The following is a 15,577-nucleotide window of genomic DNA, read 5'->3' on the forward strand; positions in this document are numbered from 1 at the left end:
CCTTAGCCCATGGTGGTCCACACAACTCAAAGGATACTCATGCAGGACAGTCATTTCGGTGACACACTTTCTTATCTTTGAAGGGTCAAACACAAAGCCATCTTCATTTACTTTTTGCACTTGTGCTTGTTTTGCTAGAGATTCAACAATTGATGATTGCCTTGAGTTCGCCACTTTTATTCTCTTACAATATCGGTCCACATGGTTTCTCAGTGACTTGGTACCATTCTTCGGATTTGCATTAAGCACACTCTTGCAAAATTTGCATTTTGCCTTCCATTCACCTTCAACTTCTAAATGATCAAAATACTCCCAATAAGCACTCTTAACATTAGCCTTATTATCACCTTTAACAGGAGTTGATCCTTCTGGATTCAAGGCATTATTATCCGTTGCTTGTGGAGTTTCTAAAGTTGGATTAATATTACTCTCAACTTCAATTTCATTATCGGTCGGAGCAACATTATTACTTTGTGTATCTTCTCTAGCATTGCTAGCCATAAAATTACCTTAACAAACCTACATTGAAAACACAGAGTATATAAACTAGAGATATATAAATGTGGAGAATGAATCACAACAATAAAGTAACAAATTCTTGTCCACAATTCAATAAACCACAAAATTTCAATCACAACAAGAGAAAACAATTCAAAAAACACAAAGCAAAATTTAAGAATTGAAAGACTGTCATAGCTGTGGATTAAATTATCATAACTCATGACATGATAGGTTAATATGAACATTCCAGTGCTATATAGGTATCTAGTCATTAATCATGTTCACATCACTATTCACTAAAACATTAAAAATCTGAATCCCTTTGAATCATTCCACTTATGGTTTTTCATTTATCAACCAAATAATTCATCACAAATATCCAAAAAACAGTTACAGCTGCTGAATCTTTTTAAGTTCCAGAGCATGTAAAAGGTGCCAAAGGAAAACCTATAATTCCTTCATAGCAACTCTATAATGGAAACAAAGAATGATGTTCAGATTGGTGAGAACAGTATTAAATTGGTGAGAATGTTTAAGAATAGCATAGAACTACTAGGAAAATATAAAAGATATATGAAGAAAACTAAAAGATATGAAATATATTATTATGTTCAATAATTTCATAAATAAATAACCCTCAGATTGGTACATGAATGCTCCTAAACAAAACTATTATTAATTCCAAACTTAGGAATACAATGATTGAATGAAACCATAAGCATCACCAACGCAATATTCATAAGCATTACCAAACTATTAATTGAATGTTGAAATTAGCTTAAAACGGGCTGGTTATGTTACTTATACAGACATGATAAAACTAATATGGCGATTATTATAATTATTGGCTCACCAAATGCGATATGAACAATCACAAAATCTGAACAATTTCAAATCGATCAAGCACTTACAAGAAAAAACAGAGAGAGCATAATGTGAGATAGAGAAAGGGGAAACTTACCAATTACTAGAGGAGGAAGACGGCGACAAAGAGGGCAGCACAGAGGTTCGGTAGCGCAGGACGGCAGTGCAATGACACAGCGAGGGGTTCACTGTTCAGCAGATGAAGACTCGGCGAGGGGCTCAGAGGATGGTAGCGTCGTGACGGTGATAGGCTCGACAGGAGAGGAAGAGGGTTGCGGCTGAAGAGGAAGAGGAAGTGAGCGAGGGGCTCGGAGGATGGTAGCGTCACGACGGTGATAGGCTCGGCGGGAGAGGAAGAGGGTTGTGGTTGAAGAGGAAGAGGAAGTGAGCGAGGGGCTCGGAGGAAGGTAGCGTCGCAGCGGTGATAGGCTCGGCGGGAGAGGAAGAGGGTTGCGGCTGAAGAGGAAGAGGAAGTGACCTATTCTCTGTTAGGGTTGGGGGCTCAAGCCTGAAGGAGTGAAGGTAAACTATGCGGCTGTGAGAATTGAGAAACCATAAATTTATAAGTGTGTATATATACTATGCACTCCGGGGCGGGTAGGGGTGGGTTTACCCTGACCCCGACCCCGCCCCGCCTCGCTTAGCCACCCGCCCCGATCAAAACCCGCCCGGGTCGGGTCGGGTCGGGTACCCGTGGGTTCGGGTACTCCTGCCACCCCTACTGACACGTCCTCGTAGATGTGGGACGGGACACCACTTAGACCATTATTGCGGCCAACATTAGTAGTTAGGTCATAATTTATGTAGTATATATGGTTTTTTTTGTATCACTATATATTATGTACTTAAATTATTAGTAGCACATGTGATTGGTTTATTATTTTTAAGAAGTTTAGATCTTTTATATTGCTCAATATGACCGTTTTTAGCGTATGTAGGATATCAACACGATTAGTGCGCAATACCACAGTTGAATTAGAATAAAAAATCACTCTCATCACCATTTTTTATTATCCTATTGGGATAAATCATAACAAAAAGAACTGATTATTCTCAATGCGACCAAAGTTGAAGGATAAACAGAGAGAGAAGAGAGAAAAGAATGAATTGTGAATTGTGAGGGTATGGTAGAGGATGAGAGAATATATATATATATATATATATATATATATATATATATATATATATATATATATATATATATATATATATATATATATAATTTTTCTCTAAGATATTTAGGGTGCAGAGACACCTAGACCATAATATACATATCTCGGCTGTTGTTGTCTTATATATGCTTCTGACTATATCTCGGGTGTTGTGACCCGTTTTACACGTTTGAGCTTATCTCAGATACTTACCCTAATCAATGTTTGAACACATCTCGGATGCTCAGTATCCGTTTTCTCACGTGACATGGCACCCAAGATAAGTCAGCCGTCGTTGCATCATAAGATGGGGTCTAAGTACCCGAGATATGCCTATATTTAAGATGTGGTACGTTGTGTATTTAGGTAATTACTCTATATTTTATGTATTCTTGTAAATTCTATATTTAATTTAAGGTGCATGCTTATTGTTTCATTGACCAGTGTGTATGATCAATCAATTAGTGTTTAGTACAATTTTTTTTACTTTGATTGAATTAACACAAATCTTTTTTACTTTAATTGAGTCTGATTGAGAAGTAGCAAAAGCTTTTTTTTTTCTTTTAAATTATGAAAATTCATATTAGGCATTTGGTACTATTATTGAGAAATGTTTTTAACTTCCCCGAGAAGTTAGTTCAGAACTTTTGAAAATTAAAGGTAGAAAAATATGATTTCTTTCCTTTTTGATAAGTGTTACGTGGGTAACCTGAGATAGGTGGATTGGGTTTGAAGGGTTGGCCCAAACGCTAGAGAAAGGTGGTTTCCGGCTTGTTCGCGTTCAGGAGCCGCCATCCGAGTTGTGTGTGTGAATGAATGGGGGGTGGTACCTACAAAGACACTCTGATGCCTAAGTTAGCAAGGGGTTAAGCAGGTTTAGAATGTATTGGAACTTCGTTTTACCTGAGTGTGTCAGTGTATTTATAGGTGATGATCCAATAACCATCGTTGGATTAGTTCCACTTCTGAAGGTGGATAACCGTCCCTTTATCTTAGGGTTGTTGAGATATCTCTTCTAGAAGTGGATGAGAGATTTTAGGGGCAGTTACTTACTTGAATAAGTGTTATCTGCCAGCTCATGTCAAACCCGACCTCTTTAGGGAGGGGCTTATGTCGAACCCGACCTCTTTTTAGGAGGTCGGATAAGTGGTAAAAGCCAACCTTTGGATTGGGCCTTTTTGGCTTACTTGGGCTTGGACTATAGTATTGGGCTAGGGTATGAACAGTGCCCCTAATCGAGTCTGATCTCTTACCCATGAGTTGGATTCGAGTATTTATTGAACTCGGGTTCAATCAAGTCGGAAAACGACATGATTTCAGTTTAAAATCGACATGATTTTGAATTCTCAAGCGTTGCGTCTAATCAAACGTCGCGTCCATTTGGGATTTTGCATTTACACGTGGGGGCAGTTACGTTGGTAACGGCGCATCTCTTTAATGATTGCATCCTTTTACTGTTGTGCCCCTGGTCTGTTATAAATACTTTTCCCTCTTCTTTCTTTGTTTTCTTTTGTCTTCTCTTCGAATTTTCTTTCCCTACTCTTTCGTTTTTTCACTCAAAAACTCCCTTCGGTCTTCTGTTCTCGAGTGCTTTGTGACTGCTTCTCTTCGATTCTACAGGAAAGGTTGGTTCTTTTTTTTACCTTCCCTTGTCATTTGTGTAGTGCTTTCTTTATTTCTGCTTGGTGTACTTGCGTGTTTGAGGGAATTTTTATGGCTTTACTGTTCCTTTATTTGCAATGCGAGACTTTAGGATTTTTGCACATTCTTTAGAAATTGTTTCTGTTGTCGCCTGGTGATTCTTTTTCTTATTTGCTTTCGGAAGAAACTGTCTTGTCTTTGGGAGCTCTATTTTTTGATGATTTTATTTTTCTTTAAAGGTTTTACTGCTTTTATCTACGCTCCCTATTTTTGAAAATGTCTTCCTGTGTTCCTGAAGCTTTGTTGCGATGGGTAGATTCTTCCGTTTTATATAAGCATCCCTTAGTAGATGATGTTTTAATAACTGAACTTAGGAAGCACCATAGGATTTGTAGTGTTGATGATGATGAGCCCAAGTATGAATTAGTGGCCCCGGATCCTGAGGACTGGGTTTGTTGTGGGAGGATTGCTGATTTTGATTGTCTATTCACCCGCCTAGGGGTTACTTTTCCTTTCTCCGACTTCGAAGTGGAGATACTGTCTCATTGCAGGGTAGCTCCTACCCAGCATCATCCTAATTGTTGGGGTTTCATTAAGATCTACCAACTTGTCAGTCGAGAGCTGGATTTTTCGACCTCTTTAAAGATCTTTTTCTATCTCTTCGATCTGACAAAACCATTTAGTGCTCAGAATAACAAGCAACAGTGGGTATCCTTCTGAGCTATTCAAGGTTGGAAGGTTTTTTCAATCTTTGATGAGTCGTTTCATGACTTTATAAACTTCTTCTTTAAGGTCCAAGCTATAGAGGGCCATCACCCTTTTTTCTTGAATGATAACAATAAACCCCGATTTCCCCTATTTTGGTTGGAGGCATCCCCTGTAGAAAAAATATAGTTTGACCGATTTGGATGAGGTAGAGGAGGCTATTGTCGAATTTTTTCGAGAGGCTTGGGGCGTGCTCCAAATCTGGATACCAAGAAGTTCCTTCTAGGCTCTCCGAGTTTTGTGAGGACCCAGCTAGGTAGTTTTTTGGTTTGTTTTGTCACCATTTGCAATATCTTCCGACTAGTATTTATATGGCTTGTATACTAATTGCTTTTGGTCTTCCTTCCAGAAATGGTGAAGAGTGGATCGAGTGCTGCCTACCAAAAGGTCCAGGAGGCCAAGAGGAAGGCTCGTGCCCGAGCTGATGCTGCAAAGATCGGAGCTTCAAAGACTCTTCTCTCCCAGGGATCTGGCTTGGGAACCTCTTCTTCCAGGCTAATCTTGGTAAATCCTACTACTACCTCCTCTCTTCCTCCTCCTACCTCTGTTCCCCAAGCTCATCCTTCTTCAAAACCTGAGAAGAAGAAGCGCAAGACCTCAGAATCTGACTCCTCCATAGCTGGAGAGGCCGGGTTTGATGGTCACAAATTTGCAAAAAGCACATCATCCCTCATAGTCAGTTTTCTATGGATGATGCTTCTCTTCAAAATCATCTTCAGGTTCTTATTCGAGGGGGGATTCGAGCTGCCGGGGTTTGTTCCTCTCTTCTTGATATTTTGGACAAGACTTCCTTAAGTGCTTCCAGGAAATTCGTAGAGGATCTTGAGGGGAGGATTGTCTTATATCAGGAATAGGAGAAGAGGCTACAGGGGGAGAATGCCTAGTTGTAGGAGGAGCTTGCCCGTCTCCAGGAGAGGGAGAAAAAATTGATGGGCCAGTGTGTTATGACTGAGGGGTTGAAAGAGAAGGCGGAGTAGAATTATGTTAGGATTTTTTTTGAGAATCTTGATCTATAGAAGCAGCTGGAGCTGAATCGGGAGGCCTATCAAGACCTGGAGGATTCGATTGATAAGAGCTCGGAGGAAGCCTTCAGGTTGTTCAAGGAGCAAGTCGGGGTTATCGCTCCTGACTTGGACCTTTCACCCCTCCATCCTGACAAAGTCGTCATTCATGGTGCAATCGTCTCTCCTCCTCGTCCTGAAACTGATTTTGAGTTAAAGACTCGTGGGCAATGAATTGTTGAGTCTCCTCCCTGTGAGGTGGAGCAACAGGGAGGATTCCTGCCGAGTTCTTCTGAAGTTCCAACTCCTAAAGTTCCCTTTTTGCAAAATATTTTGATTATGCACACCTGCGGGTGTTTCGGGGCTTTTATCTTTATGAGGTTTTTACGAAAAACCCTTCGATTTTTTATGTTTGTGAAGAAAAATATTTTCGTCATGTGGGCTGTTTTGTCTAAGTTAGACAATTATTGTCAAAAATTCTTCTAAAAACTTGAGAAAGCCTTCGCTTATCCTTGAGGGGTTTTTGTATCTCCTTTGTGATCCATTATTTCAAACTTAAACATTCAATTTTTGCGATGCATTTTGTGTTTTTCTCGGGCTTTCTGACTTGTGAGTCGTTAGCGATATTACTTCCGAGTTATCATGATCACCTTTTATAACATCTTTACACTGATTTGTACCTCGTTGTTTTATCTTGCCGACCACTCAGGTCGGTCAAAGGATTTTCACGCTTTTTCGAGCTTAAATCGGTGCGTTTCGTAGAATAATAATACTAATGAAATTATGAAGAGATAAAATAAATGCTTATTGATTGATGGAGGTGACTTTTACAGAATTTTTCTTAGCTACTAAGGGGTTTTTAACTTTTAACCCTGAATCCCCGCTTTGATGCCTCGTTAAAACCCCCTTCAGGAAAAATCCCTTTTTTTGGGAAAAAACCATGAAGTTGGAAAAAAGAGTACATCAGGGAGCGAAGTTTGCTTCTAGCTATAATACCTCCTCATGTTGGAGGCATTCCATGATCTGGGGAGATCGGTGCCGTTTAAGTCAGGTACTTTGTAATATCCCTTTCCAAGGACTTCACTTATCTTATATGGCCCTTTTCAATTTGTAGCGAGCTTTCCTTCACCTAATTTGTTTACGCCGATGTCATTCCTAATCAGGACTAAGTCATCTGAGGTGAAGCTTCTACGAATGACTTTCTTATTGTATCTACTCGTCATTTTTTGCTTGAGTGTTGCTTCCCTTATCTGGGCCTGTTCTCGGATTTCAGTGAGTAGTTCGAGCTCTTCTTTATGTGCCCTGAGATTTCCGACCTCATCATAGAATCTCACCCTTGGACTTTGCTCGTTGACTTCAACTGGTCTCATGGCTTCTATGCCATAAGCAAGTCGGAAGGGTGTTTATCCAGTAGCTGATTAAGGTGTGGTTCAATAGGCCCACAACACTTGAGGGAGCTCCTCGACCCAAGCCGCCTTTGCATCTTGAAGCCTTTTCTTCAATCTGGCCAATATGACTTTATTGGCTGCCTCAGCTTGCCCATTTGCTTGTGGGTGCTCCACCGAGGTGAACTAGTGCTTGATCTTCATACTGGCTACCAAGTTTCTGAATGTAGAGTCGGTGAACTGGGTACCATTATTCGTGATGATTGAATGGGGAATTTCATACCTGGTAATGATATTATTGAAGAGGAACTTCCGACTTCTCTGAGCTGCGATGGTGGCCAAGGGCTCTGCTTCAATCCACTTCGTGAAGTAGTCCACTCCTACTATGAGGTATTATACTTGTCCAGGCGCTTGGAGAAAAGGTTCGAGTAGGTCCAGCCCCCATTTTATAAAAGGCCACGGAGAAGTTATGCTGATGGGCTCTTTGGGGGGAGCAACATGAAAGTTAGCATGCATTTGGCATGGCTGACATTTCTTCACGAAGTCGGTAGCATCCTTCTACAAGGTCGGTCAGTAAAATCCGACTCGAATAACTTTTTTGGCTAGAGACCTTGCTCCGAGATGATTTTCGCAGATGCGACTGTGCACTTCTTCCAAAACTTCTGTTGTCTTTGAGGTCGGGATGCATTTCAGCAATGGTGTGGATATTCCTCTTCTATAGAGGATATTTTTCAACAAGATGTAACTTTGTGCCTCCCTTCGAATTTTCTTGGCTTCTTTTTCCTCCTTGGGTAGGATGTCAAATTTTATGTATTCGATTAATGGGCTCATCCACCCGAGGTCTAAGCCAGATACCTCTAGGACATCTTGTTTAGCCTCTGTTTTCGTGACAGAGCGCTCTTGGAGAGTTTCCTGGATCAGGCTTCTGTTATTTCCTCCTGGCTTGGTACTTGCAAATTTGGAGAGGGCGTCTGCACTGCTGTTAAGATCCCGAGTTATGTGTCTGACATCGGTCTCTGAGAATCGCCTGAGATACTCCAAAGTTTTATCTAAGTACCTTTTCATATTTGGGTCTTTGGCCTGATACTCTCCATTGATTTGAGAAGTCACTACTTGAGAGTCACTGAAGACCACTACTTTGGTCGCAACGACTTCTTCTGCTAGCTTCAATCCGACAATCAAGGCTTCATATTCTTCTTGATTGTTGGAGGCCGGAAATTCAAATTTTAGGGAGACTTCTGTTTGGGTTCCTTCTTGGTTGACCAGTATTATGCCTGCGCCGCTTCTGGCTTTATTGGAAGAACCGTCCACATACAATTCCCAAGTTGTGGATGTCTTGTTGAGTTAAGAAATTAACTAATAAAATTGATGATGACAAATATTTGATTAGTGGGCTATTCACCCAATTAGTTTTGATTATTTTTGATAAGTGATGCAGGCCAAAAACAAGTGTTGCAGCAGCCTAACATCAAATAAAAGATATCTGCTAATGGGCTGAATGGTAAGAGAAAATAAAGACAAGCCCAAGTCATTCATCTCAAGCAAAATTCTTCAAAGAAGCAAAGGCAAGGCACCAATGGGCTGAACTTGAGAAGAACCCAATCCAAGCCCGAGTTGAGTTCAATTCCCTCCATCTTGCTCTTACCAAAGCAACTTTCCTCTCTCCTTTGCCTTAGTCAAATCAGAGTTTCAGAAAAGTAAGAAAGAGAAAGAGAGAGAGCTTCTTCCCTAAGCAAATCACCAAAGAAGTAAGAGAGAGAAGGATTAAGCTTGAAATATAGAAGTCTAATCAGAAAATCCAAACCAAATCAAGCTTAGGTTAAAGGTAACACATTTCCTCTTGCATGCATCAGATCTTCTTCTCTTCTTCCAAACTCTCTACAAGTCCGAAAATGGCATACAAGGGAAAGTTGTTCTCTGCCCTATTCTGCTGTACATCTACGGTCACGAATGATACTTGGGGACCAAGTAGTTTCTTAATGGCTAAGATCAAGTTGACCATGAGAAGATTTCTATGGTTACTGCTTTATGGCTTTCGGTCAAGATGAGGAAGTCAGAAGGAGAGTTTCTACTCTGGGGATTAAGGTGAAAAAGTGAATCAGTGGGTTGGTGAAGCTCAAGGCTCAAGGTGTTGACCTTGGAAGAAGAACCCAGGAATATGCAAGGGGATAAAAAAAGACTTTCTACTCATTTAGAAGTAAGGAGAGAAAAACCAGAGTGTGAGAATAGTGTTCTGCAAAGAAGTTCCTCTACTTGGATAATGCTTTCTTTCAAAGAAGCATTCGGCCAATACTGAAGAACTGTATCTGAGGTTTGCGAATCTGGTTTTGCACATAGCAAAGAGGCTGCTGATGAAGTCAATCTCCTTCATGTTTTACAGATTGTGATGTACTTTTCTATGTTTATCTTTCTGTAATTTCTTGTGAGAAAAGGCATTGTGAGAAAGCTCAAGTAAAAGTCATGAGTGGAAAAAGGCTGAGTGATACACTTGAGAGAAAAGCCTAGAGTTATTTTCAGATTTCTTTAGTTATATTTATGTCTTGTATCTTGTACCAGTGAGGTATCCCTTTCTTAGTTGGGTTAGCACTAAGAGTGATTAGTTAGGTATTAGCATAGCCAATGTCAAGTTAGGTTAGAACTTGAGTGTGAAAGGATTTGGTCAATCCTGTGAAATTGGTGTATGTAATACTGTTAACTATAGTGAAATTCTTCCATAGTTATGGAGGAGACTGGATGTAGGTTGCATAGCACAAGGCAACTGTTCTGAGGGTTACCTGAAACTAGAGGTCGATCTCGGTCGAGATCTTCTGTGCTGGTCAGTGCTGCGTGTTCGGCCGGTGAGGGGCGGCCGGAGCGATAGTGTCTGACTTGTTGGCTGGCTGCACTGCTGATTCCTTCATCACCGGAGGGTGGGGGGTACCTGCAAGAGACTCCGATGCTTAAGTTAGCACGGGTATTAAACAGGTTTTTATGTAGAATCAGAGTATGAGTTATACCTGGGTGCTCCAGTGTATTTATAGTAGTGAGATGTGACCTTCTTTGGATAAGATAAGTTAGTTATCTTATCTTATCTTATCTTTTGAGGTCAGCTTATCTTCCATGGAACGGCCCTTGTCTCTATCGGCTTGGGTTGCCTTTGGATCTGGGTCGTATTCCTTGAGTTGGGCCCTTCTTTGGGCTTTTCCTGTCGCTTTGGCCGACTTCTTCATAAAGAAGTCGGTCCGCTTGACCTAAAGAGGTCAGTCGCTTTGCTACTGAACATCCCGGCTCAGTCATCTCGACCCAGGGTATGAACAGTTTCCCTGCTTGAGCTCGGTCTTCTTTTTGAGGTCGAGTTCTTGACTTCGGTCCTTCTCTAGTGAAGCCGAACTCAAGCATTTTGTTGATTCCTTTGTAGAAGCTTTTGAATGTGGAACGTTTTTCCTCTAAAAGCGCGCGCTTTTATATCGGCGCTTTGGGAACGTGCGAGGGTTTAATGCTTTCATTAATTTTAACATTAATTGTCACGTTTCCCTTTGGCTCTTTATTTTGATTTTGAAAACCCAGAAACGGTTTCTCTCCTTCGCCCTTTTCGTAACTTCTTTTCTTCGCTCTCTGTTTTTTGTTTGCACTTCTGCTTTCTTGTGTTGCGGCGTTTGTTTGGCGATTTTCTGGGCAGCTTTTATTTTTGCGCCTCCATTTTTCTTCCTCGAAGCTTCTTTCGTCTCCAGGTTAGTCCCATTTCGCGCTTTCTCTTTGTTTTTGTGATGAGGTTTTGATTTTGATTTTCCTTTAGAGAAAGTTTGGATCTTTCTGTTTCCATCGTGCCCTATTGTTGTTGAAATGTGCGTTCTGGGAGTTTCTCCATCTTCTGCATGATCCTTTTTGTTTTTGCTTGATGCTTTTAAGGCTTTGCATGTTCCTTGTTGTTTCTGTTCTGATACCGCTATCCGCATCTGTTCCTTGCTTTATTTGAAGGTTGCTTTTGTTTGATTCTGAAAAAGGTTGTATCTTTAATGGTCTCTGTTTGGCGTGCTTGATGTTTGGGGATGATTTTTGCTGGTTTAGACTGTAAGGCAATGTTTTTGATGACTTTTGTGTTTCACTCTGATGGAAAATGCTTGCTGTTTGAAGCCTTCTTTTCTTGTTTTGAGAGATGCTGGGGTGCGAGGAGTAGATTTTTCCTAGAAACCTTGCTTTATTATTGCCTCCAAAGGATGCCCCAGGACTTTGGTTTGAGTCTTGGGGTTTTTCTTTTCTGTGTGTTCACCTGTATCGTATTGAGTTATTTTCTCCCTTGTCCGAGATGTTTTTAGTAATCCCATCTTCTTTTCTTACTTGTAGGATTAGTTGGCCTCATGTCTTCTCGCAATAACATTGTAGAGATGTCTTCTAGAGTTCCTGAGGGGATGTCCGATTGGCTGGACTCCCTTGTCTTGTTGTGTGTTTCTGTTGTGGATGCTGAATTTTGCACAGAGCTGAGGAAGCGCCATAGGATTTGTGGTAACAGTGCCCCTGAGGGGATTATGAGCTTGTTGCTCCTGATTCTGATGAGAGAGTTTGTTTTCCGACTTCCATCGAGGGGGAGCGTCCCTTCTTCTACGCCTATGAATACTTCTTCAGTCAATTGAACGTTACTTTTCCTTTTACTGCTTTTGAAACCGACCTGTTGTGGTCATGTAACATTGCTCCGTCCCAGCTTCATCCGAATTCCTGGGGTTTTATCAAAATATTTCAACTGCTTTGCCAAGAGTTAGGCATAACACCTTCTGAAACTCTTTTCCTTTATCTTTTCGTCTCGGCCAAGCCTGGAGGTTCCTCCAAAAAGAAAGCTTCCTGAGTTTCTTTCAGATCGGCCCAGGGGCATAAAGTTTTTGCCATGTATGATGAGTCGTTTAAAGATTTTAAGAACTATTTCTTCTGAGTCCGTGCTGTTGAGGGGGTCCGCCCTTTTTTCTTGATGAAAATGACGAGCCTGCTTTTCTTCTAGAGTGGCAAAAGAATGTGAGAATGCCACGTTATACATGGGAGATGCTTAATGAGGTTGAGCGGGCCTTTGTAGTTGTTCTTGAAGATTTGTGGGGGAAACCTCCCCATCTGGATACGAAGAGATACTTGAGAGATCTATCTTTGGTTCGAACTGCTTTGGGTACTGTCTGACTTGTTTTTATACTTGCTTCTGAGCTTTTCTTCTCCTATGTTGTAACTTGTCTTTTGTGGTTGATTCTGTATTTTCAGAGATGTCGAAAAATAATGATTCCATGAAGGCCTACAAAAAGGCGAAGAAGGCAACTGCTGCTCTAAACATCTCGGCCAAGGCGGCCGGAGAGGGATCTTCTCAGGTTCCAGTGAAGCCTCCTGTGCCGAGTTCTCCCGGACCGAGGAAAGCAATTCCTATTCCTCGGGTTTGTCTGGTCGATCCTCCACAATCTTCTGCTGCAGCTTCTGGTGCCCCTCCTAGTAAGAAGCAAAAAACAATTGAGCCTTTCAACCTTGATGCTCCTGACTTTGATGCGGTCGAGTTTGTAGATCAACAAATCGGTCCTTATGGTGTCCTCCCTATGGATGACGTGTCACTTCTTCATCATTTTGATTATATAACTCGGAGTAGTATCAAGACGGCACACATGGGAGCGGCCCTATATCGAACTGCTCAAAGTCTTCCTCTCCATGCCACTAAAGCTTTTATGGAAGAGGCCAACCGGGAGTTTGATCGGATGAAAGGCTTGAAGGAGGAGCTGGAAGTGAAGGTGACCAAGTTGGAAAAAGATCTGGAGAATGAGAAGGCGAGTTCCCTCTCTCTGGCTGCCTCTGTAAGGTTGGCTGAAGACACGGCACTGAGGCATAAGGATAGCTATATCACATCTTATCAGGAGGGAATGCGTCTGAAGGAGGAGTTGGAGAACGCCCAAGCTGATTACTCCGAGCTCCAGGGTCATCTTGTTGGCAGTGTAACTGCTGCCTATGAGAACCTGAAGGAGCAGGTTCGGATTATTGCTCCTGAGGCCGACCTTACTCTCTTCAGCCTGGACAATGTTGTGAGGGATGGTAAGATTGTCCCTGATGACCAGGATGATGATGATGCTGAACCTCCCCCAGTGCCTTCTGTCAAAGTGTCGACCTCCTTGGTTCCTCCCGTTATGTCTGATCCGGATTGCCAGATTCTGAATCGGGATGATGGAACTGTAGATGCTGTGCCTATTCAGACTCGCCCTCCTTCTCCTGATGCTATTAAAAAGTCTTCTGATCTGTAGTTTTTGGATATCTGTTGTAGTTGGCCCGGCTTGTGGGTTTTTAACTTTTTATTTTGTGGTTGGTATCTTTTGATGACACTCTTTTTGGTTGCTTTTAGCAACCCCTTAAAACACAACGAGTAGCTTCTAGGCTTTTTGGGTCCGACCCTGAAGCTTGGTATTTTATGTCATGCTTGCTTGCATCTGTCTTAACTTTTTTATGCGCTTCGAGAATGTTGAGGCCTTGTTGCTCAGCCTCTTTGAGCTGTTTTTAAGTAGCGATCCATGACTGGCTTCTCTTATGTTATCGTTTATTTATAGTTGACCGATGCTATCATGCCGATCTTTTCTTAATTTATTGGAGAGGTCTTTTCGGCCTTCTTTTTGACTTGTTTGTGGTGTCTCCTGTTGGTTGAGGTAGGACGACTTTCGGGGTTAACTCGTTCGACAACTTTTGGTGTCTTTGGTGGAATCTTTTTAGTTAGTCTTGCACAATTTCGATAGCCTTGTCGTGTGGCTTTTTTGGGTAAAGCCATGTCCCTTTTAGCGCTTGTTTCTTTTTGGTCCGACTTTTCTTGTCGGTCCTTCTTGAGCTTTCTTTGGTCCAACTTCTCTTGTCGGTCCAAGCTGTAGCTTTTCGTTGGTCCGACTTCTCTTGTCTGTCCGAGCTGTAGCTTTTTGTTGGTCCGACTTCTCTTGTCGGTCCAAGCTGTAGCTTTCATTTTTTAGTTATTCCTAGTAATCCTCTTTTTTGGACCTTTATCAGGTCTCTTTCAGGGATTTACTTTTATAACTTTCTTTTGTAGGAGATCAACTTCGTTAGGTCGATCTCTTCTAAGTTATTTTGTAATCCTCTTTCTTGGACCTTTGTCAGGTCTCTTTCAGGTATTACTTTTATAACTTTCTTTTGTAGGAGATCGACTTCGTTAGGTCGATCTCTTCTAAGTTATTTTGTAATCCTCTTTCTTGGACCTTTGTCAGGTCTCTTTCAGGGATTACTTTTATAACTTTCTTTTGTAGGAGATCGACTTCGTTAGGTCAATCTCTTCTAAGTTATTTTTGTAATCCTCTTTCTTGGATCTTTGTCAGATCTCTTTCAGGGATTACTTTTATAACTTTTTTAGTAGTAGGAGTCCGACTTCGTTATGTCGGTCTCTTCTAAGTTATTTTGTAGTCCTCTTTTTTGGACCTTTGTCAGGTCTCTTTCAGGGACTACTTGTATAACTTTTTTTATTTTGGGCTGACTTTGTCATGTCGGGCCCTTCTAAGTTAAAGTAATCCTCTTTAATAGGGTTGGCCAGACCTCTTTCCAGGGTTTACTTATGACTTGGGTTGACTTGGTCCGACTTCTTAACGTCGGCCAGTCTTTAAGTTATTATTTTAGCAATCTGTAAGACCTCGTCAGGTTCTTTTTTAGATCACTTTCGATAACTTCTTACATTATTCTGTGTTCATCTTTGCCGATTTGTAGAAAGTGGTTGTCATTTCTAGATCGTCTTTTAGGTGAATCGCGTTTTCACCTTTATCGGACGTTTTATCTTTATCGTGATCGTGCAGTGAAATTGTTTTTCACTTTCCGCCGATCTGTTGCTTTATAATCGGACGATGAATGCTTCAGATTAATGCATCTTGAGATCTTGTAGAATATCTAAAAAATATATTTTATTCAAAGGAAAGTGCAAATATATATATGTGGGAATTTTTCATCCCTTTAAGTCAGATAGTGTCTGAGTCTCAACTTGGTGCCTCGTTAAAAAACCTTTTCAGGAAAAAGAGTGCATCCAATAATGAGATCTTTTACCTTTTCTAACTGTAGTACCTTCTTAGGTTGCAGGCGTGCCATGATATGGGAAGCTCTCGTCCATCGAGTTCGGACAGTCTGTAGTAGCCCTTCCCAAGTACTTTTATGACTCGGTAGGGTCCTTTCCAGTTTGCTGCCAGCTTTCCTTCTCCTGGTCGAGTTGTTCCGATATCATTTTGGATTAGGATGAGATCATTCTCCGTGAAACTTCTCGGCACTACCCTTTGATTATATCTGGAAGCCATTCGACGCTTTA

At 41.3% G+C, this 15,577-nt stretch overlaps 1 protein-coding gene across 1 annotated transcript; it reads left to right on the plus strand.

Moving 5' to 3' along the window:
• The first annotated feature begins 12,318 nt into the window (after positions 1 to 12,318).
• LOC148578518 (uncharacterized) lies at positions 12,319 to 13,541 on the plus strand. The gene is made up of 2 exons (XM_088503077.1): positions 12,319 to 12,436; positions 12,526 to 13,541. Exons 1-2 carry the CDS (start codon positions 12,319 to 12,321, stop codon positions 13,539 to 13,541), a joined length of 1,134 nt encoding a protein of 377 aa, XP_088359203.1.
• The last annotated feature ends 2,036 nt before the right edge of the window (positions 13,542 to 15,577 follow it).

The sequence above is a fragment of the Arachis ipaensis genome, chromosome B1, assembly GCF_059453495.1.
Source record: "Arachis ipaensis isolate K30076 ecotype BB chromosome B1, ASM5945349v1, whole genome shotgun sequence".
Classification (NCBI taxonomy): Eukaryota; Viridiplantae; Streptophyta; class Magnoliopsida; order Fabales; family Fabaceae; genus Arachis; species Arachis ipaensis.